Source organism: Micropterus salmoides, unplaced genomic scaffold (genome assembly GCF_014851395.1).
Source record: "Micropterus salmoides isolate LMB-PRFRI ecotype aquatic unplaced genomic scaffold, ASM1485139v1 Ms_hic_scaffold_18, whole genome shotgun sequence".
In the NCBI taxonomy this organism is placed as follows: domain Eukaryota; kingdom Metazoa; phylum Chordata; class Actinopteri; order Centrarchiformes; family Centrarchidae; genus Micropterus; species Micropterus salmoides.
In genome coordinates this window covers 14591306-14615526 of record NW_024040928.1, presented here as the reverse complement: position 1 = coordinate 14615526, position 24221 = coordinate 14591306, and the positions used below count along the sequence as shown (strand labels likewise).

The window sequence follows — 24221 nt, the reverse complement described above, 5'->3', positions numbered from 1 at the left end:
TAATATCGGGCAGTTAAACAATTTGGTGAAAAATGGTGAAGCCCAAATGACAATGAAAGAAAGACTCCCCAAGTTGGTAATTTTGTGAAACTTTTATTGTCGTTTTTTCAAGTATGCATGGACCAAGAAATTGTGCTACATGTGTACAGTACAGGAAGCATGAAGAGTATAAAACAGCAAAAAATATGACTAGATACAGGAAACAGCACAAAATCATAAACTACAAGTTTATTGGCAAATAACCAGAGTGTCTGTTTAAAAATAAGAAAGAAAACTGGACTTATCCTTATCAATGACATAACTATGAATTTGATAACTATTGGTGATGTCACCTTGATGAGTCATGTTTCACCAAAAGGTAAGCTTCAGTGTTTTCACATTCTGGACACCTGTAGGAACAAAAAGAAGTCACTGATAATTTTGCCAAAGACCAATTTGATTCTGCTACTGCTACAATCATGTTATCCTTTTATATATAGTTAATTACATAGTGTGTAAAGTATTGTCTTGTAAATTCAAGTATACTCAGCCACACAAAACTATCCTTTTATGTGGAATAAAATATTTGCATCCACTCAAACTTAGTGAGGTTACATTTGATTTGATCATAGCATTGTATTTACTGCGCATAATCTTGATAAAAGGTAAGACGTGTAAGTCTTTCTGAACAAATGGCTTGATGATCCATGGTGACATAACAGTGGATTAAAAGGTTTCTGCAAATGTTTTTATCATATACATCTGAACTAACAATTTCCATTCACTTGCATCTATTGATCCATAAAGTACATTTTTAATAGAGGGCATGTAATAAAAAGGGCCTCAAATATATCCTTGTCAAATGTTAGAATTTGGATACTAATCACCATTTTATATTTTCTAAACACAGATAGAATTACTGTACAACATTATGCAAAAGAGTAACATACATACCTTTAAATGAAGGGGGGGGGGGGGGACAAGATTATCTTCTTAGAAATACTTGGTGCGGTTGAGAGCTCTTTGCGCCAGCTTTCCACTCTCATCCGTTATTCTCTCCCAGTCCGTTTGACCCACCACAAAGCCGATGGCGCGCTTTCGATCCGCGTCCTTTTGCTCTTCAAGATCAGCCCATCGAACCTTAACAAAACAAGGACGGCAACCAGGGTGCTGGTGTTATGACCAGGAAATGGATAAATGGACATCAATTAAGGTAAATCACTTACATTATTTAACACTTAACATTATACAAAAATGGTATATTTTTAAACTGGATTTTTACATTCGGTATTTTCTCTGTGCCTCTTTGGCAAACAAACACATTTGTAGATGACCAAAGCAGCAGCTCTGTAGCACAGCGTGTCTATTTACCCTTTTCTTTCCTGGTTCGGACATGCGTGTGGCATAGTCGTCTGGCAGCTGAAGGTAGTCATCCAGGCCTGCCATGTCTTCACGTTTCCTCTTTCCACTGCTCCCCAGACCGTCCAACTTGTCTGTATAAATGGAAGATTACTGGCCAGGTCAGCTCTGCCGTCCTGCTAAAACTTTAACTTCATCACTCAACAACTAACATTCTGCGAGTCATTCAGCCTGATCCGTTTTAGCAATGTTCTGCCTCACAGTCACATACAATAACACAGAGAGAGGGCTGTTTCTTATTCACTTCCCTCCTCATTCACCTGGCTTGGGATTTATAGAAATGATCAGGATGTTTACATGTATATTGGGTGGGGAAAAAACTATATCATTTCCCATTTTTAGGCCTTTTATGCAGAACTTGATCAGTACATTCACCCTTTATTTCAACACACTGTGGGCTTTGTTTAACTGTGGTGAATTAGAAGCATCTTTCATGCTGTGTGCACAGAAGGTAAAGCATGGCAGCAGTAAAAATCACTGTTATTCATTGATGAATCCATTTCTCCTCACAGGCATGGTCATGACATACATAACACATACATTATAAGATTAAAAGATGCACAGCTTTAAGACATAAATATCATGAATCAAATCAAAGTAGCCGGACATGAAATGCACTGTACTGTTGAAGGCGCCTCTATAGTACAGAGGTAAAAGATGGAGTAGTCAGTCATAATAAAGACTTAATAAAAAGGAATACCTACCGAGTTTAGCCTCAGACGTGTCCATCTCCCATTTGCTTTTTGGAATGTAGGCCTATATAATAAAGAAACACTGCAATGGTTAAACAACAGGGTGATACAGGGATAAGAGAGGGAGAGGGAAAACGGGGGTTGGCTGAAAAGAGAGGAGACTGGTTTATCAATACTTGAAAGACAACAGAGAAAACTGAAGGATGAGAATACATGAGGACTTATCTAGTTAAGACATATAATGTTACACTGGCATGCAGATATTTCTTGCAAGTAGAGATAAACTAATGTATTCAGACTAAACCTTTGTTCTTAGCTACATGCTAAAAAAAATAGTGGATAGCAGATGTGCTCTGCTTTGGAGAACACAATTTCAGTGACAAAGTGCTTTCCTTAAAAACAAAAAAAGTAAAACTCCAATCATGACGTTTGCCTGTGTGCGCTAACGATCGTGTGATCAACACATTTCACATTACAAAGAACAATGCCCCTGTGTCCGAGTCTGCAGTAGTGCTGCTCAAACTTTTATACAATCAGGATCAGAGCTTTTCATTGCGTCACTTCTCTCTGACCAATCCCCAGTTTTCAAATTACACTGATGCTATCTGGCTGGCGAGCTAACCAAAGATTTCTGACAGTCCAGCATCTGCACTAGTTCCTAATTAAGAAGACACTACTGTATTCTTTTGACACCTTTATTCATTTCTCTTAATACCTAATTGGAGCTCAATGGACATTTTGAGAGGTAAGATGTCAGCAATCAAGATATGTATTTTTATAGGAATTTATATAAAACCATATAATCTTATATATTTAATATAAGTGCAATTAAATCTTTCAGGATAGTTTCTTATTCTTGAATAAAGTTATCCTAGATAGTATGACTAGTTAGATACTTCACTTGAAGAGATTGCACCCTTTTTTTTCCAGCGGAGATGATGTTAATTTAAGGAAACAGGTAGATTTTATCAAATTCAAGCTCATTCATAAAATGAAACTCTGCCAAAAGCTTTACTCCAAGTGATGACAGATTAGAGAGCCTCTACAATGAGCAATGAAATAAAATGTGTAAAGCTGATTACAGCTGCAATATCTGTCAAATTGTTATGATTTAACATCATGTTTGCTGGTTTTAAGTCAAATTAGTTCTGATATTTTATTGACACGGTTTGTGTCCCTACACAGTCTTTTTGACACCATGGCACACATGTTCTGTTAAGTACAGCTTTCTTAATACAACAGTAAGCTAAACATGCCTCTCTACAAAAAGGAACACTGGAAACTAAACATCTACTCCCAGATGGGTTAAACAATGGTGCACCCTGCTTTGAACGGTCCCACACAGATTTGAACTTGAGCTAACTACCTTTTAAAAATGGAAAAATCCAAGTGAATGCCCAATACTTAACAATCAAATCAAGCTACCTGAGCTAACAACAGGGCCAAGTTTTAAGTGGGAAGGGACCACAGAGGATAAGTGCAAGCTAATGAGTATAATAATATACACTGCTCAAAAAAATAATAATGGCGGTGCTTTCACTCTAGTGGTAGCATTGTTGTCAGCACATTCAACTATGTAAAGAAAGGAGTATTTAATGAGATTATTTCATTCATTCAGATCTAGGATGTGTTATTTTAGTGTTCCCTTTATTTTTTTGAGCAGTGTATATAACTATATATATTTATTGTCTTTACACTTGTTAAAGCACTTTGTAACTTGTTTTTGAAAAGTGCTCTACAAATAAAGATTATTATTATTATTATTATAAACTTTCATTTAACTCCACATGAGATTTGTATTCTAAAATATATTTAAATTTTTTTTAATTTTATTTCTGACATGCATTTGGTGTGCTGTTTATTATTTGGTTTTCTAAGTTTTAAGGTGTTATCTACATCAGTCAAAATATACATTTTACCTAACACTTAAAAACCCCCATAAAAGGTGTTTTCTATTATTCTTCCTGATTAGACCTCTGCTCAGGTTTGAGATGGGCGGAGCTTTACGGGGACATTCACGAGTCACAGAGATATCAATCAAGCACCGTGTGTACATGCCCACTCAGTACTGACAGGAAGTCTAATGACTTTGAGATTAATGATAAAGATACACTGCTGGAAATTCAACTTCCAGCAGCATCTGCTCAGGTTTATCAGCTTGATGATTAAAGCTTAAGAATGAAAGCAACCAGTTGCTTTGCAAGACAACAGAGATTACAAAGAAAATCCATTGCCTCCCTACAGGCTTTAACTGAGAATATAAAACTACATTCAGGCTGGATATCCAGCTTGCATTGCCAGGTAGCCACTGCTGTAAGCTTTATATACACACTGTGCAATAAAGCACTTCACGGTGCTCTCCTGTGCAACACTACATCACCGTTAGATGTGGTCGCAACAGACAATATCGGACCACATCCAACTGTGATGTGGGGTAAAATTTCTAAAATATACTGCATATTAATTTTGGAATAACAGTGCTACAGCAGAATAAGACCTGAAGCACCAGCACCACTTTGTTTCAACAATAACATTAAAAAAATACAGTTTTAGTACATTGTTAAATACAGTTATCTAATTAATGATTCAACACATATCCTTAAGTATCATATATTTTAAAGAACGGTATTTAGCTCGATGTTTTTAATATATATTAGCTTAAAGCAAGCATATAGATAAACTCCACAAGGACGCCTACATCCACTGCCAACATCATTGTCTTTCAGAGGCTGTAGCAGGTGGGTTTTACAGCTCAGCAAAGATTGTATCATATAAAACTATATAATCAACAACATACAGGTTTTTGCATGCAAAAGCCTTTTTTCTTCCTCACCTATTCTAAAAATGATGCATTTGAATATTTCTGCAAACTGGGGGTCTTAAACAGTATTGGAATTGAATAAATAGGACTATTGGAGGTAAAAAGAAAAAAATAGAGATCTAGGACATTCAAAGACGTATGGCTTTCCTAGGTAAACTGACAATAAGGGGGTTTCAAAACAATTTCCAAAACACAAGTGCTCGCCATCCAATTGCCGAAAAATGCAGTTCTTATAGAAATCTCTAAAAGTTTTTGATACAAAATCACAGCATTTTCTATGGTTTCCTCAAGGTCTTTGGCATCTTGAAATAGTAATTTGGAGGGACTTTTGAGTAGTATAATTTAAAAAAATAAAGTTTTTGCACCAAATCTGTGTAACAAATGGAATCAACCCAAAAATTGATTACTTATGAGACAAAAGCATGGGAATGGCCATCATATACTTCAATCATAAAGTTCCAAGTCCTTATAAACTCTATAATTTGAATAGGTGAATAACCAAAACAAAATGTTTATTACAGATTAATGAAGATGTATACCACTTCTATGTGTCAAATACTGTTGACCTGCCATCTCCCCCTAAAGATTCCCTGTCCACCCCAAATAAGACAAAAACCGGGTCTATGGTGGGGAGGGGTTGAGTGGAAGAGGTTAAAATAAAGCTAACTGTTCTTTATATGATTTTATTTAGCTTCAATATACATTTTTTTCTCATTGCACACAAGAAACATTTATTTTCTATTTTCCTATTTTATATAATTGCATAAAGGTGTGTGTAGCCTTTGAGGGGCCACAAAACCAGGTCTGGAAGAGATAAAAACTACAGTACAGACATCAGACAGTCTGATGTCTGTAAATTCCTTTTGTTGTAAATGCTTCTTAACATTATTTCAACTACAATAGTTTATCTAATATCACATAGATTTACAACAAAAGAAATCATCAAAACTTTTTATACAATTTGAAACAGTCCATTACCATCATATGGCAACTTGTTTCAATTAATGTGTTTTTTTAAAGTGTTCATATTATGCTCATTTTCAGGTTCATGATTGTATTCAGGGGTTGTACCAGAACAGGTTTACATGGTTTAATTTTCAAAAAACACCATATTTTTTGTCATACTGCACATTGCTGCAGCTCCTCTTTTCACCCTGTGTTGAATGCTCTGTTTTAGCTTGGGAGTGATGCATCTCACTTCTACAAGATCTTTGTTGGGCGTTGCACATGCGAAGTTCCTTGTTAAGGATTACTAGCCAATCAGAAGCAGAGTAGGGCGGGTCGTGAAAAGCCGGTAAACACTGCTTCGGTTCAGCTGTATATGTTCCCCTTAACAGATTAGCAACATAGACTGGAGCAAGAGTTTCAGAGTGGTGAGTTATTAATCTGTAACAAAAGTATCTTTCATTCATAAAAGTTATAACTGAGCTCTGTCTCTACATCAGAGTAACAACTTTTGTCTATTGACTGCCTGGAGGGTAGCTAATGTTTGGAAGGGAGAGGAGAGGCAGCAGGCGGATGTCTTGTTACTGTGTGCTGCAGCTCAGTGTGTTTTTCCACCGGTGTTTTCGAGGGCGTGTACTAGCCGCTAGGTGAGCATTATGGCATGTATTTTCTTGTGATGTCACAAGAAAAGGTAAGAAAAGGCTGGGTTTCAAACGAGCTGTTTTCAGGCAGTTCAGGGCAGTGTTTTCTGTGGGAGATGGGAACTCCCTTTGTGGTGGACTTTGGGCTTTTTCAGTTTGCAAACCTATTACATGCACAAAAAGGTATATAATTCAATAAAGGAGAGGGAAAAGGCCGAAAAGCATAATATGACCTCTTTAAGTGTTTAAAAAAACCCAAAAAACCCAAAAACTTTTAGGAGCTCTTCCCTACATGCGCTTCAAATACAGGTTAAGTTTAAGTTTTTGAGCAATAGCAGCATGATCCGACCGCTTTTAACATTTAAAATCTGTTCGGTTTGAAGAAAGCCATTTATGAGTCAGAGGCTTTAACACTCCTGGCAGTGATGAGCCCAAATGGAACCATCAAACTAACAGGGTGCCTGACCCTGTTTGAGTTCTTGTTTTGCAGTTAACACATCACATCAACATTTGTTGATTTTTTCTTGACACTTGACAACAGACCACGAGACCTCTGCATTCTGTGCTACATCCATTGTTCACTGTGATTATTAGGGATTTAAACACTGAGGTGCTAGAAAACCCTCATCAGGGTTTTGGATATATTATTGTAATTATTACAATTTAAAAATGTCTGTATATTTCTGCTTCTGCAACCAAACCCGGCAGTCTTAAAGTCTCACCCAGTGCATTCTCTGAACCCAGAGGCTATATTGTCATCAGACGATATAGCCTCTGGGCACGGCCGATGTTTAAGGGCTTCCGGTGCATAACTATATAACAGATTTACGGACCAAGACTTCCTCACCCGCGTACCAGTCATTTTGCCCCTTGCCTATAGATTCTGCATTCATATGCAGATATCTGTTTATGGAAATTACACCCAGAGATTCAAATGCAAGGCCATAATGCAGCAGTTTTAGACTTGCAGTTCAGACAGTTCGGTTTAAGTGGAGGCTGGATGGGACTTCAGCCTTTGACTGCTACTACAATTAAAATGAAAAGCAGCGTTGGGAGATGACCTACATGCCCTGTGTGAAACTGCAGGTCTTAACTGGCTGATTGATCAAAGCAGCTTTACATTTTTATTTATAGGCCCCAGAAACATTATCATTTGTGGGTAATACTGAGTTTAATGCACACATCTTGATCCATTTTGGTCACTATTTTAATTTTGCACCAAGCATATTTCATCCTTTAATCTGATGAATGAAGGACCATCCTCAAAGATGTATTTCTCAGCTAAATCAGTGACTCAATGGTGTAACAATTGCAAACATAGTATTACATATTTCAAAGCATAATCAAGAGTAAACAGTGTGTCCTGTTCCGCTAATGAGTCGGACATTTTTAACTTTATGTACATATCAGAGTGTCCATTGAACATATCTACAAGAGTGCACTTAGTTCTACTTTCTAGGAGTAGAACAGATTAAAATGACATATCAAAATTTTAAGTGTTTACATACACTACAGTCATGTCAAAGTCAGCTTATGAAATTTGCTCATGTTTAAAGAAATTCGACAGACATAAAAATAATATGGTACATATTAAACATAGGGCTGCACAATTAATCGGATATTGATTACGATTTTAGCTTCCCACAATTAAATAAACATGATAGACGGCGATATCGCCGTGTACAATGTGTGCTCCGCTTATGGAAAAGTCTGCTACATATCAAATCAAGCGCTTCCTAAACTTACAGCCAAGGGGCCGATTTAGCTGCGCGTGCACCCTCCTGCTGCTACAGTCCAGAGTAGACCGCAAAGTCCACGAGTCTGCATGTGTGCGCTGCGCCGCGGCTGCCAGAGCTGGTCACGGCCCTTCTAGTCTATGCTTTTGAGTGCGTCAGACACAGCCGCAGCGCGACCCAGAAATGTGCCAGATGCAGCTCTCGGCTCAACTCCGCAAAGAATACACTAGGGATGCACCGAAATAAAAATTCTTGGCCGAAGCTGAAACCGAATATAATGAAAAAATGTGAAGAATACCTGTACATTCACATTTTTACAAGCGGGTCAGACCGTTTGTTGCCTTTTCTAAGAAGTCACCCACAGATGGTGTGGACGTGCTAGGAGACAATTCAGCAGAACAGTGTCTGCAAACGGCGATTTTTGCATCTTTTTTTGTCTTTTGACTTATTAGGCCGAACACCGGAAGTGCTTCTTCTAGGGAGTCGGTGCCTCCCTAGAATACACAAGTCTATTTTTGACTGAAAGCCGTGTCAAGCTGCACAGAGCAGATCGAACTGGGCAGGAAGTCAGACACAGATCGGCATAGACCCGGTCAATTTTCAAAATAAAACACTGTGCATAATCTTGATCATAAATCAACAAAAGACACAGTTAAATCAGACAAAAAAGAACAATTTATTTACATAGCCTACTTAATTATAGAAGAAGCACAAAAAGCAAGCACTGATTACCAAATCAACAAAATTTTAACATGTCAGCAAAATCGAGCAGACAAAACCATCTTATTCTGAAATGCTCCTTTTGCAGCCTGCAGACAACCGAACAAAACCGGGTTGCGGAGAGCCCTTGCTGGTAAGCAGAGTAGAAGCCATAGGTAGAAGCACAAAAAGGACAAAATAACAACAAGCCAACACTGTGCTCAGCTCCTGCAAAGCATCTGAGACGCTTCTAGTGGAAGTTAACGCTGTGCACAGGATGGAACAAAACCGTGGCTCAGCAGCACCCGGACTCTGTGGACTTTCCAGGTAAAAATGTTATTTATATTTTGCTTCAAGGAGATGATGCATTTTAAGGACCAGTCTTATTTTGATGCAAAGATTTACATTGGCAGAAACGCAGCACAACATGGATGTGAAGGCAATTGCCTGTTTATTTAAATTTGAAAGTGCAATAAAAATATTTTGTCCTTAAATCAATGAATAATCGTGATCTCAATATAGATCAAAATAATCGTGATTATCATTTTGGCCACAGTCGTGCAGCCCTAATTAAATATGACAGACCAAATTGTACAAGTCAGGGTGGCTCAAGGAGGCAACCATCCAGGAGGGAAGTTTCGAGTATGTGATTTCCATCAAGGATGGTCTACAAAGCTATGAGGCACTGCTGCAAACTTAATGGGAAGAATCTCTTGTCTTTCAAACTTCTTACCACTAATGTAAACTAGAAAGAACAAAAGCATGTAAAAGATTTTATTATATATATATATATATATATAGAATAGCATTTTTGTGTGAGGAACAAAGGCTATGAAAATTGCTGTTTTCTCCTGTGCATGCAGCTTGTTGAAAGCTTTAATACCACAAATTTTAAGAGAGTGGGACAGGATCTCGTGTTTGTATTATATTGCTAATAAGTAAATAAAATGCATTCAATAATAGAATAAAATACTGTAAACTATTTTGAACATAAAGCATTTTCTAGAGGTTATCAACCAGTATTAAATTACTATGAAACACTAACCATATAGTAATAAAATTATATATAGTATTTTCATGTGGAAGAAAATAGAACATATTTCATATACTTAGTTGTTCATTCTAAACTACACATAAGTAAGCTTTAAAAAATGGTTGAAAGGATATAAGGAACAGTTGAAGTTTTACCTTTAGTTTTGTATAAAGATATTTTTAAAGTATGCAGCAGTCTGTTATATTGTTTTTAGAGGAGTAACAGTCCACTGTAACTGAGTGGCAGATAGGCATGTATTTTATAACAAAATGCAGGGAAACCATTCCTACTATCAATGCATTTAATCTGCATTTACATTTGATAGCCCATACCTAGGGTATCAAGAGTCATTTCTAACAATAATGACTACAGCTTAATTAACAAGACTGCTTCAATAATCTCTGTGCCCTCTGCATAGAAAAAACTGTAAGAAACATTTCTTGGGACACGAGAGCAGTAAGAAGGAACCAAAAACGTTGCGGGTACAAAGCTCCATGAAGCCGAGGGGAGCAACATATTTGGGTGATAATTCTCTGTAGGTTCATCAAAATGAGCAACTCATTCACATTGTTTCCATTGTCATCTTTTTTTGACATTTTTTTTGTAATTATAGCCACTGTAAGGTGAAGCATATTTGTTGTTAGGTGTTTCATTATTAGGCATTATTAACTGTGCACCCACGGCCAGTGGCCTATTGTTTCTGCTGGGTTTCTGCTGCTTACTTCTTGCCTTCTTCTTTTGAAAATGACTTTCATAATCACAAATTCATGACATTTTGCCAAGCAGTCCAGTTTGGTACCAAGTTTTGTATACTCCATGTGGGGACAATCCCTCTACCGGTGGTACCGTAGAAAACATTTACATTTTCAAACTTTCAAAAGTCTGATCCCACACAGCCTTTGTCAGCAGCGTCGCTACAACCCTTGCGTTTCATTTAAGCGCCAATGCTAACAGGTTAGGGCAGCCCACAGTTCATTTGGAGAGTCACAGGTAGAGGTAGGCAGTGTGGCCCTAGTATAAGCAGTAAGTGGTACAGCTATAAAGGATGATGCAACTTAAATAAATAACATAAAAATAAATAAAACATTTTACTTTTCTATGGTTTGCTCATATTTCACCAGAGTAGTTGTACAACATTGTTAGAGCTGGACAAGTAATTATTGTAGTGTCTGATTATAAATGCTACTGTAAACATTTTCCTTCATATCAAAGGCAATATTTACCTCAAATTTGTAAAATTAAGTTGGCAGAAAAATTAGAATTTTGAACTTTGTGGTAATTTCATAATAAGTTGTAAAGAGTAATTAATTAGGCATAAACATGTTTTGCCCAACAAGATGTTTAAACCAGATTAAATGTTTCAACACTTCCATGAGATTTTTTTCAATCCTCATTTTTTAATACATTTTATCATTTTGCTTTAAATGAAGCTGCTTTAAAAGCTAAAGTCAGACTAAAGTTAAGAAGCAATCATATGAAGTTTGAACTTGATGTGAAGAAACTATTTCAAATTTAACGGTCAAACAATTAAATCTGAGCAAAAGCTCAAAAAATGTGAAAAAACAGGAACTGTTCCTTTAGTTAATGGAGTGTTGCAGCTATATTTTAGGACTGAGTCACAACGGTATTTTGTCTGTCTCTTGCTCCCTTATATTTTCTCTGTTCTGCTCTTAATTAACCTATGACTTTCCATGAATTTCACCTATTTTATTTGATCTGTTTAAAACTCACCTGGTAAATAAAACAAAATAATTAAAAGACTAATGGCTAATCATAAATTACTGGACAAATCGTATGTGATAGATGGAAATACAAAGTGGAAATGAATCTGAAAACTATGTGGCTATAAATGTAAGCTTTTCATTTCCTACCAGATCACCCTCTTCTTCCTCCTCTCGCTTGGGTTCCTTGGGCTCGTCATCGGGATTGAAGTCTTCCATTTCAACCTAATAACAAGCACATGTTAGTTTAGCTTGGTAACTGGTAAGGACTTTAATATCATGAGAACAGTCAAGTGTTGAAGACCTCACCTCCTCTATAGCAGCATCCTGAAGCAGGGACCGGACATCCAAGCGCACCATATGACGAGGTGAAGGCTCCCAATTGTTGGACATCTGTGTACAGATAGCTCTATTAAAAAGTATATGCTATATGCATGATTTTTAGTCAACATTCTTCTTATCACAAATCAATCTGAGAGAGCTAACCGATCTTACAGACCTTCATTATGTCCTTCAGTGTGCGCCCATGGACATTTCTCTTCGAACAAGTCTGAGTGTCTGCAGTGATTTCAGCCAGGTATACCTGAAAGTAAAAAAACAAAACAAAACCTCTTTAGCACAGGGCCGATCGGACAAACATTTTTTTTAGACCTATTAATGAATACAACTCACCTCAAAGCCTTTCGTTTTGGCTGCGCTCCAGAACTGATCAAAATGTTTAACCTTGTCATTGACAGTGTCTAAAATGATGAAGGGGAAAAAGCCATCATCCAGAGTTTTCTTAAATGTTTTAAGCATGCTGCTCCGGTAGGTATCCTCCATCTCTGGCTCATACTCGTACTCAAGAACCTGCAAGACAGATTTTTTGTATTATTATTGTTTATACACCTGCCAGTTGATGCTGCTCACTGATTGTGACATTTTAGCACCACTTTGTCTTGTGTTTCATGTTAGACTCACTTTGGTTTTGACCCTTCTCCCTGTGTCTGGGTCTTTCTCAACTTTCTCAACCTCAGTCATGAAATAGTCGTCCAAAACAAGAACTCTTGGAGGCGCACCGCCACAATCGACTTCCTTATCCTTAATGTCGGCAAGATTGAAAAGCAGTTTTCATATTTCTATTTGCATTGTTACAAAAAGTATTGTTGTTGTTGTAAATTGTTGTCAACGCTCAGTTGCATTACATTATAGTTACATTAGACTAAGATTTGCTGATATGACTCAACTCACCCGAATGAGCTTTGCGACATGACTTTTTCCACTTCCTGGAAGTCCTCTCATTATGATAACAATCTGTTAAATATATCACTTAAATGAGTACTCAATATTAACAATGTTATACTGTTAGATCAAAAAAAAACTGCAACAGTAATTAGTACCCTTTCAGGCCGAGACAATCTGCCAGGTGGTTTGAGGATATCGTCGATATTCTTGATTTCTGGCTTCCTCTCAACTCGCGGTGGTGGCTGAGGTGGAGGAGGGAGGGAAGGTGCAGTGGGAGGCCCTCGGTCCTCTGGGTAACTTCTTCTGTCCACTGCATGATATTATTTGCAATTCAAGTACTTCTCTAAATGGCATTATTTTTTCCTATTATACATTTACTTAACTGGTTGTAGATGTTTTCCACCATATCCTCTGTCAACATCTACCAACACAGCTCATTTTAGTAACTGAGAAAGAGTTTCAGTGAAATTCTACCAAACACATCTGACTTATATGACAACGGAACATACCGTAAGGTGAGGAGCTATGGCCGTAACGTTCAGGCCCGCTGCGGTCAAGTCCAGTGCGCTCGTATGGAGGTCTATCGTAGCCAGGTCTATCGTAGCCAGGCCTTCCATAATGTTCATCTCGATCACGACTGTCACTTCCCTCCCTTTCTCGAAGATCCCGGTCTCTCTCCCGGTATCCTGAACGCAAAGAGGGTGCCAGTGGCGATCTACACAGAGGAGGGGCATATTTACTTTTCATTTTGTCAACCAAATTTCAGGTTACAAACTGGCACACACTGAAGAAAAATCACAATGTATGACACAATGTGACATAGTACCTTTCTTCAACCACTGACTGTGTGCTTGAATCAAAAACAGACAAATAGAAAAGAATATTACATATGTACGAAAGCTGCGCACTTCCCCATTGTTTGGAAAAATGGGAGTTAGAGCCACGGAGAAAACATGTTACCTCTCATCTCTTTCTCTTGGGGGATAGCGCTCCCTCTCAAATCGTTCTCTTTCATATTCAGGTGGAAGTTTTTCTCTGTATAATTCCCTCTCTCTACTGTAATCCCGGCGGTCCATGTAAGGGTCTGATCGTCTGTCATAATACGGGTCTCTGTAAGGATCTCTGGGACCAAGAAGTTCTAGGAGAATGAAATAGTTCATGAACAACAGTTAGAAAATTGCAAAAGCAAGTCCTGTTTGACTAGAGAAACGTGGACTTTCAAGTATTGAAACTCACCTTTTTCATAGCCCCTGTCTGAAGGCAGTGGGTCAGGCCTCAACACAATTCTCTCACCATAAGAGATCCGCTCAACGGTTGCTCCAGGCTCTGAAACATTGAGTGTTAATGTCACCAACAAATTCCTGAAACTTAACCAGTTCCATCTGTTAAAAATATTTTGTGTGTTCATTTTTGCCACTCATACCATGCCCATGCCCATAATCCACAGTCTTTGGAATCACTGGAAGGGGTGCAGCAGTGAGAGATGGCTGGTAATCTGTGGCAGCAGACTTGGTATCCCAAGACACAGGTTCAGTTACAGCTGTATGTGAAGCTGCAGTCATGCCCTAAGGATGGCGGATTTGATAAGATATAACATTTAAATACAACATGGCAAAGTAAAAATAAGATTAAAACTGAATTTGTCCTCTAGTGGTTCTATATGCTGTTCCTTACACTTGACTGACATGGTTAGAATCAGTTTACATAACTAATAATCCTGTCATTCATACAGCAATGCACTCTTACGGATGGGCCTAAAATAGTGTTCGTGAAAATAAATTACCTTCAGAGCATTCCTGACTTCTGGTGGGATCTCCAAACCGAGAAGACCAGCGGGAAGCTCAGGCAGGATGTCAGTTGGTGCAGGCTGAGGTTCAGTACCAGGTGTCTTCCCCTCCTGCAATTCCCTGTAGATCAATTTGACCATAAAGTAAAGTAAGTAATATATAAGCAGAATGCCACAGAGCTGCAACTAGAGTTTTTAGATGGTGGCAAAAATCTCAGTGGTCAATATTTCAAAACCTAGGCACATAACACTGCAATCTGAATGGCTTTTTTCCAATATAGATAAATCAGGATATAATTTGTGTGAGCCTAGCATATAATGTATATATCAATGATCAAAGTCTAGAAATTACCGTATAAGTTTAAGCTCTTGAGCTGCTTTCAGGATGATCTCATGCTGGCGTTGGGAGAGAGCAAGTACATTTGCTCCGATTGTTTCTTGTGTTGCCGGATCAACTGAGCACTCTGGCAAGTTTGTGACAGGTGCAGGAGGTAAAGGTGGAGGTCGATCCAACTGAGGGTCTTCTCTGTGCTCTTCATAGCAAGCTCTGCGATCCTCATAGTCAGCAGGATAGCCTCTCTCTGGTGGTGGAGGAAGTCTTGAAGACCTATCCCATTCTGAAGGTTGTGATGGTGGTGGCGGCTCTTCCTGACGGTACGGTGGCTCATCCCTATATTCACGGATTCTAAGTTCTCCTCTTTCCCTATCATGCTCATCGTAAGGATATGGGAGACCTCTTTCTCGTTCTCTTTCCTCTAGCCAGTGGCCATCTCTGTAGGGCTCTGGTGGTGGCATGCGGGGAGGATAGTCCCTTTCAGGAGGAGCACGCTCTCTGTCCCATTCAGACTCGTAGTACTTGGCCTCATGCCGATAGTCATCAGGAGGAAAGCCCCGTGGTGGCCGCCAGCGATACCCAGATTCTCCGTGACCATAATCCTCGACGTAACCCTCATTGTATCCCTCTTCATATTCCTCATGTGTTTGACCTGGCCGCCACATACCTCTAGCCATTCCTCGACCTACAGGTCTCCTCCTCATTCCTCCCGTATCTATTATCTCATGTGGAGGCAGAGGAGGGCCTCTGCCATGTGGCGGTTGCCACCCTAATTCGCTCTCCATTCCTTCATCGTACAATGGTTCCTCCATAGGATCCATTATTTCGTGAGATGGTGGTGGCACACGACGCCTGCCTCTTCCTACATCAGGATGCATCGGATGGTTATGAGGGTCATGTTCATGGTACATGGGGTGACTTGCTGGATTCAATTCAGTATCATCATTGTCTATTTCGTGGCCTAATGGCTCATGGTCCATTGGCCCGTGTGCTGGGTGAGAGGGCCGTCCTCTTCCTTGGTGCATGAAACCAGGATGACCACGTGGGGGACGACCCCGACCAGGTGGAAACGGGGGTCTCATGCCTCTCATTGGAGGTCTCCTTTCTCCCCAGTAAGGGTCCCCTTCCTCTGAATACTCTGCCGACTCAGGTTCCTCCCAATGCATGTCGACTGGCTCTCCACTTCCCATGGCTGGTCCTCCTCTTCCCATGGCTGGTCCTCCTCTTCCCATAGGGGGTCCTCCTCTCCCCATAGGGGGTCCGCCTCTCCCCATAGGGGGACCGCCTCTACCCAAAGGTGGTCCCCCTCTCCCCATAGGTGGACCTCCTCTCCCCATAAATGGTCCCCCTCTCATCATTGCAGGCCCTCCTCTCATCATTGCAGGCCCTCCTCTCATCATTGCAGGCCCTCCTCTCATCATTGCAGGCCCTCCTCTCCCCATTGCAGGCCCTCCTCTCATCATTGCAGGCCCTCCTCTCCCCATTGCAGGCCCTCCTCTCATCATTGCAGGCCCTCCTCTCCCCATTGCAGGCCCTCCTCTCCCCATTGCAGGCCCTCCTATTGGCTCTTCATAATACTCTTCCTCTGTTGAGAAGTGAAGTTCCTCTGGCATCCACATTTCTTCAGGGGGCACCTCCAAATCCTCACCACCACACTCCTCATATGTAGAATCTCGCCAGTTATAGTCTTCCTGCTCTTCTGATATTCCCAAGTCCTCTTCAGGTGGCATGTAGTCATAAGACATTTCTCCCATCTTCTCCCCAAGCGGTACAGTGTTTGGTCCACTGAACTCTCCAGAGCCCCTCTGGCCACGCCCTCGTCCGTGCACTTGGACAGGTAACGGGGGCTGGCCTCGTCCCCTAACAGGGAGAGGCCTTGGAGGATCTGGTCTTGACTGCATTTGGCCAGAGGCTTGTGGCTCCTGTTTGATAGCAGCAGATGTTGGAACCAGAGGCGGTTTGTTGTTTGTGAGTGGTCCATCTGGTTTGAGGGGATTTTGTGTAGCAGTATTCTTTGTTGCTACAGTAGAAGGAGCAGTTACAGAAGGTTTACTGTTAACAGGTTTGGGTTTTTCACTACTGTTCGAAGCATTATCGCCATCAGGTTCCTCTGGCTTTGTGTTTGTTTGTAATGTCTGAGGAATGGGTTCATTCTGGACAAAAAAACCCTCATTTCCAAGCATGTTGTCATCTGCCATGTCTTCAGGATTGGCTTTAGGTTTATCTGGTTCAGATTCACTTTTGTCTTTTTCAGACTTTAGCTGCTCAGCTGATTTTCCTGGAGTTTTGGAATCCAAACTGGCAGGTTGTTTATTGGCTGGTTCTGACTTAGGTTGGAGACGTTGCTGTTGTATTTGCTGGGGCACAGGTGGGCGTTCAAAACGTGGTGGGGGGCCTGTGTGCCTTGGGGGCTGTTCAAACCTAGGCTGCTGCCCAAATCGAGGTTGGTCAAATCTAGGGGGGGCATCAAAGCGCTGCCGTGGTTGGTCACATCTGGGCGGACCGTCAAAACGGTGCCTTGGTTGGTCAAATCGAGGGGGGGCATCAAAGCGCTGCTGTGGTTGGTCGAACCTTGGGGGGCCTTCAAAGCGCTGCTGTGGTTGGTTGAACCTTGGAGGACCATCAAAACGCTGCTGTGGTTGGTCGAACCTTGGGGGACCATCAAAGCGCTGCTGTGGTTGGTCGAACCTCGGGGGACCATCAAAGCGCTGCTTTGGTTGGTCGAACCTCGGGGGACCATCAAAGCGCTGCTGTGGTTGGTCGAACCTCGGGGGACCATCAAAGCGCTGCTGTGGTTGGTCAAACCTCGGGGGACCATCAAAACGCTGCGGTGGTTGGTCAAATCTAGAGTTGTTTCCACTAGGACCAGTAGGACTGAAATTATAAGAAAACATTTTCATTAACATAAGCTTTCTATTACAGACTCTCAGTGATTGCCTAGCAATATAAAACAATACATATTCATTTTAAGCACAAGGTACTATAATCCAATTTAGCCTGCCTAAATTCAAATACTCCAAACTGATTTTTTGAAACGTTTTTCTTTTGAAAACCCATTCTTCAAAAAATGAAAGACAAATCCCAGTAGAATGAAAGATTCACTACTGACCGTGGACCCCTAATGCTGTTGAAGCTTGGTGGCTGAACGGTGGGGGGACCTGGGGGTCTGACTATGCCAGCAGGGCTACCTCCTCTCACCGGGGTCCCAGCAGGAGATTCTGAATGTGGCCCAAAGCCAGCAGTCTGTGGGCCTTGAGATCTGGGACCAACAGCAACTGGGGAATGCTGCATACCCGGTTTCACTGACTGCTGCTGCATTTGAAGGTCTTGTCCAGGGTATTGACCATACTGTCCCACCATCCCACTACCATACTGGCTTGACGCGAATGGTACCATGGCAGTGAGAGTGGCCACCCTTTCTTGAAGGTGGGCATTGGTAGCATTCATCTGCTCTTGCCACTGCTTCCATTGGTGCTCATAGTCCTGCAGTTGGTCTTTGTGGGGATAGGTCTGGAACTGCTCATGCCACAGGACGAAGGAGCGATCCCAATCTTGGAACAAAGGGTTGAACTGCTGCTGTTGCATTTCATAGTGCCTCAGCTGCATTTCAGCAGACATTGACTGCAACAAAAGACATTGAGGGAAATATGCCTTTTATTTTTAGTTGAAGTGAGACATTATTTGAAAAAATGAAAATGTATGGGCCTCCCAAGATGCTGATGGGTTTACAGGTCTAAGTTATAACCTCTTTGGTTCCACTATACATACTATGCTTTCTTTGAATATGTTGTTTTCTGTACAGGTCAATGTAAGAGCAGGGGAAACAGCCAACTACATAGTAGCTGTCAAAAAAATCCCCATTTACCTACCTGTAGGTTTGCAGGTTGCTGAATTAGCTGTTGGTACTGTTCCAGGATCTGCTGAAGCTTTTCATGTTGTTGCATGAGAGCCTGGTATTGTAAGCCTGCTCTCTGCTGCTGTACTTGTTGCCACTGCGCTGCTGCAGCCTGTAACTGCTGGAGGCGGGCAGCCTCCTCTGGGTCTTGTGGGACCTCGGGCTTTGAAAATAAACAAGGCAAGATTGTAACAAAGCATAACTCACAAATAATATTTTTGAAATAACTGAGGGTAGTTTGTAATGGAAGGGATGAGACTTTTTTTTTTAGATGGAAGGAAGGCACTACTGAGAACATATTACACAAACATTCAATGTGTAACTTTGGTCAAACAGGCCTGGGTATCAAAATCTCAATATTTTTGAGTACTGTTCACATTGTTTCCATTGCACCAAATATCCCAAACTGTCAGGCACAGAAAGCTGGCACAAAATGGTGGTATGATCAAATATATTCATCAGACACTGATGCATTCTAACATGTTGGCTTATTTTGAAAAAAACATTCTAGATGAATGTATTTACAATCAGCAAAGCAAGTTGTCAAAACGAGTTGTTCCAGATTCCAGAAATCATTATCATATAACAATCATTATCACCATTACTGGGGGAAAGATGAATGAATGTGCTCGTCCCGTGAATTTCACACATTCATGACATGGCAATCATCAAAACCTGGGGTTAAATATCTATGGACATTGTGATGATGTGAGAGAGGGCGGTGGGACTTACGGTTTCTGTAAATGTAGGTGATTTTCCTACATTTTCTCTCTGTAAATTCATGCAAACAATATAAACAATGTTTAGATCTATTAATAATCTAATATCTAATATGATATCTAATATCTCTATCTAGCGTTCTTAAATGCCGCCATATACTGAACTTACAAAAGCACTTGCAAATAATTTGCCTTTACTGCAGCATTGTTCAGTTTTAAAATATACAGGAAAACAGTAATCACTATAGATATTAATTATACAACACATATTATAGCATTGATTTAATGTTCTAATGTTACAGTGTTGTGAGTTATAGTCAAACAGAAAAAATTAACTCCAGGCCACAACTTAAAAGCTACAGCAAGTGTTTCTTTACTTGGGCCAGGTATTAATGGCTGCCAAAGTATAATTGCTGACACATTTTAGCTTTTGTTTCATCCAAGAGAACGATATTTTATTTATTTATATATTATATTTGATTAACTAGTGGACAATCTTGTCTCGCTCCACTCCTTCTGTGTGGTCTACCAACAATTGTACACGCTCTGCAGAGTAACACACGATGATAGAGTGAGAGAGATGTTCTCTTCTCATTATGTTAGATGACTTTACTGTACATTGCATGATTCTTGTATTGTATGAGAATATTTTGATGTAACAACAGTCAATGGAAACTAAAATCACCAACCATCAGCTGGATTCAAAATCATACCGAAGATGAGGTAAAACACAACGCAAAAGTACTTCTTAAACGACGCATCGATGAATCGTTGAAATAATCTATCGAAGCTTCAAATACTACAATCATCGTTAGCTGCAGACCTACACCTCACGATTCGATTACAACTCAGTGCTACAATGCGAATATAAAAAGATCGTTGCACCTTTTTTGTCTACACAGGATTTCTTTTTTTTCCCACTGTGTGACCACTTGGTACTTTTAAAGCAAAGTATTTGTAAAGATCCGACCAAGGAGGTAGAAATGACTTGCAGTGCTCCCCATACATTGATTTATTTGTAGCGGCCTGCCACAATATCAACGCTGACCTCCACATATTGATTTTTTTTTTACTATTTAAAATGGTAAACTCATATTACATTGTTGAGTTGCGTACAGTGCAGAGATTCGCTCAGCCCCTCCTCTTGCTTGCTTGCTTCCTCTCTCTTTCACAAAGACAATAGCTGCTTTCATACAGAGATCCTGCAGCAAATGCGGAGTGAATATCCGCCAATATGAAAAACACTGTTACATGTAATACAACACGTGAACCATAACAGAGACATGTTCTCCCTATATTCAGTGCTCCCCCACTGCTGAATTAATGACTGCGGCTACTAAAATTTCACACGATCATTAATATCAATGCGCAACTAATGATTTTCACTCACACAATGCGAGCACGGGAACACTCAACGCTGTCAAGCCGGTCAAGCCGAAGAGAACGCAGCGCCAATGGCTAACCTGCCAATTCTGGTGTTCTTTGGTGAATGCCAATCGAGCTGCACGGTGCTGGTTTGTGAGCACATATCCCACAAGAAGACGCCCTCATGAGAACAATCAGTCTGGAAGGATAATGAGAGCGTAATTTTCTGTGGCCACCACCTTCAAAACCATTCCTTTTTTGGAGGTTGTCTTGGTGTTGCCTCTCCAGTGCACCTGTTGTCACGTTCATTTGCACCAAAACAGGTGACAATGATTCACAATCGCTTATGCTTCCCAAATGGACAGATTGATATCACTGAAGTTTAACTGATTTGATCTTGCACTGTGATGATTAAGTGTTATTTTTTTGAGCAGTGTAGAATTAAAATGGTGAAATAAGAAACAACCTACTATAAGTAGGGTAATGTATTCTTAGTGTTCCAACAATTTTAAAATCTTTGAGTTTGAATTCTTACATAAACACCACTAGCATTTCAGGAATACCTACCCTTCCCTCCTCGGGAGGTGGAGGTGGCGCTGGGGGCTCCTCTTTTGGAGGGGGCGGAGGAGGTGCCCCTTTTGGTGGTTCTGATGGAGGAGGAGGGGGAACCCCTTGTCCCACGGGTGGTGGAGGCACAGGACCATCACCATCTTTCTGGTTCTGTTTGGCTCTCTCTTGCTTTAACTTCTGTAGATTTTGAAGATGTTGTTTGTACCAAAGTTGCTGTTGTTCCTGGGTGAAGCAATTACAAGGACATCTGTCAGACAAAGCACACCAGGAACCTTGTTCTCTTTATTTACATCATTCACAGACTTAGGTCAGTAACTTACAGAGAAGATTCATTAGTAAAACAAACATTTTGACGCATAGTCTTTACAAACCCTGAAATAGGACACATGCTGAAACTTGTTTATTATACTAAGAAATATCCATTCATTTTTAAATGCAGTAATTGTTTGTGGAATCATTCCTTCCTGGTATCACCTGCCAATTCCTTGCTCAGTGTGATAACTGCAATAGGATTACATTTTTCAACTTTAAGCCAATGGCCTGAAACAAAACTTTACTAAATCAATTTAAATAATAATAATAATAATAATTTGAATAATCAGAGTATACCTTAAAATGACACAGTAATAAATAAATCTTAAACAGCTCATATTTCACTTTTCTGAAAACATAAAAACATATTAAACCCAATTGATGCAAAATTCACTTCAAGCACAAATACTAGTAACATGCTTAACATTGCACATTTCATTTACATTACTCATGTACAGTACCGGGCTATACTTCTGAATTAAATTTATATTTTCTCTGATTAATTAGAGTAGCTTGTTCCTTATGTATTGATGTTCTATGCTGTATTAAGTCTAAACACAAATAGGTAAAAAAGCTGAAATATATTACAAAGTAATAATCCATTACATAAATAATAACAAAGACTCACGCTGTACATATGTATAACATCCCAGATTTTAGACTGGATTGTATCGTTTCTTGATTGATTGATTTTATTTGACAAAAAGAAAATACAGAATATGGACTCCGTGTACAATTTTAAATTGTAAAGGATAACATAAAACAGCTTGTATGCTTATATCCATTGTAATCCTCGATGGAAGGGGGAACAAATGACAAAGATGAAAGCACATACATTCAAAACCACTAAATACTATACACCAATTATTTACAGGGGTTTTGAACTCAGACACTCCATCAATTTCCTTCAATACTTTGGGTCGCTTAACTTATTCCATATAACAGCTGCTGAGTATGACTAACTGAGCATGACTGACTGGACAGATACAAGACATTACCTGCAAAGGTAAGGATTTGTCGTCTTCTGTCGTGGATGATTGTTTCTTGTTGGCCTCTTTGGGTTTGGGAGCACCGTTGTTCTCCGGTAGCTTTAACGACGGGGGCTCTGGAGGGGGAGGAACCGGTTGGGGCTCGTTGGGTTGCTGCTGAGGTGGAGGCGGAGGAGGCTGTGGGTGAACCTGCGGAGCAGGAGTCTCGTCTTGTTTGACGTTATAGTAGGACTGAGCTCCAACACCACTGTCTGAATGTCCTGATCCTTCTAAATGCCACGATGGCCCTGTATGTCCACCTGCGTACGTATTAGCACTGTTACCATGTTGTAACACAGACTGGAGCTGTTTCTGGTGCAGCATCTGCAGCTGCTGCATCTGTTGGAGGTGCTGCTGCTGCAGGCTGGAGAACAGCGAGCCGCTGGTTGGGGCCTCGAAGCCGCCGAACCCCACTGCCGGGGCGGGGTGGCCTCCACCAGGCTGCTTAACGTTACGGGGCCCAGAACCTCCATAGTTTGGCGGCTGGGGTCCACCAAAATTTCCCCAGGAGGGATACATTGTTTAAAAAAGCGAGGCGATGTACACGGCCTTTGTGCTCACATACAGTCGGGCCTGAGTGGCTAAAAAAGCTAACAGCTAACTTAACGCTGACCTAACTCACCGACCAGAAATCGATAGCAAACGTTACATTTTCATTTCCCGACTGGGCCAGACCGCATTAAACAAACAATATAAATACCACATCTGTAGTAAGAACGGTTACCCGTTAAATTAACTATTGTGCACTTTTAGCCTCCTGAAAATTTGTTTCAAAAACGCTTAGAAACGTCGATGTTGAACAGCTAATGCTACAGTGCAAGACACACACTGATGACGGAAACACAACACATCTTCAGGCGACAACTTCCGGAAGCCCACAGAGTCACCAGTGTATGATCTCGATGTTTTGTTCAATCTATGGATTTATTAAATATACAAATACATGTTATAAAGAAAAACGTTTGTTTACAAATACCGTTATTTGAAAAGAATACCCATTTTTGATAAACTCTCTAAAACTACATTAAACAGACTATATACCTAATTTAGAACTGCATTTTTGAGAAAACTTAATCTGCTTTTAATTCATTTATTTATTTATTTTTTAAAATTTGATTAACGTTTGGGGGAAAAACTTTTGAGGACACACATATTACTCTTCTTTTCATCATTATTGTTATCATCAGCCTAGTAGTAGATGTACTTGTAGCACCTTTTGATCCTTGTGTCCTCTACATAATGCCAAAGGTTGATTGTTGTCCTATAAAGTAATAAGTCAAATAAGGAAGTGATGTTGGTGAT

At 40.2% G+C, this 24221-nt stretch overlaps 1 protein-coding gene across 2 annotated transcripts; it reads right to left on the bottom strand.

Annotated features, from left to right (window-relative positions):
• Positions 1 to 73: 73 nt before the first annotated feature.
• ylpm1 (YLP motif containing 1) lies at positions 74 to 23763 on the bottom strand. Of its 2 annotated transcripts, XM_038727805.1 has the most exons (22): positions 22890 to 23763; positions 21577 to 21801; positions 18900 to 19088; positions 18140 to 18651; positions 15049 to 17904; positions 14694 to 14817; positions 14334 to 14475; positions 14147 to 14236; positions 13871 to 14048; positions 13737 to 13760; positions 13420 to 13625; positions 13066 to 13220; positions 12917 to 12979; positions 12647 to 12766; positions 12359 to 12535; positions 12186 to 12269; positions 11996 to 12079; positions 11837 to 11911; positions 2103 to 2154; positions 1351 to 1472; positions 934 to 1119; positions 74 to 389 (listed from the first exon to the last, which is right to left on the bottom strand). In XM_038727805.1, exons 1-21 carry the CDS (start codon positions 23436 to 23438, stop codon positions 973 to 975), a joined length of 6174 nt encoding a protein of 2057 aa, XP_038583733.1. In that variant the 5' UTR covers positions 23439 to 23763; the 3' UTR covers positions 74 to 389; positions 934 to 972. The 2 variants fall into 2 exon arrangements, with proteins under 2 accessions (XP_038583733.1, XP_038583734.1); XM_038727806.1 differs by lacking the exon at positions 13737 to 13760.
• Between the last annotated feature and the right edge of the window lie 458 nt (positions 23764 to 24221).

Excerpts from the sequence above, each read along its gene's own strand:
- ylpm1 (XM_038727805.1), bottom strand. The coding sequence starts at position 23,438 with ATGTATCCCTCCTGGGGAAATTTTGGTGGACCCCAGCCGCCAAACTAT. Across the intron at positions 17,905-18,139 it reads AACAGCATTAGGGGTCCACG|TCCTACTGGTCCTAGTGGAA; the intron begins GTCAGTAGTGAA and ends TTATAATTTCAG. Across the intron at positions 12,980-13,065 it reads GATTGTCTCGGCCTGAAAGG|ATTGTTATCATAATGAGAGG; the intron begins GTACTAATTACT and ends TATATTTAACAG.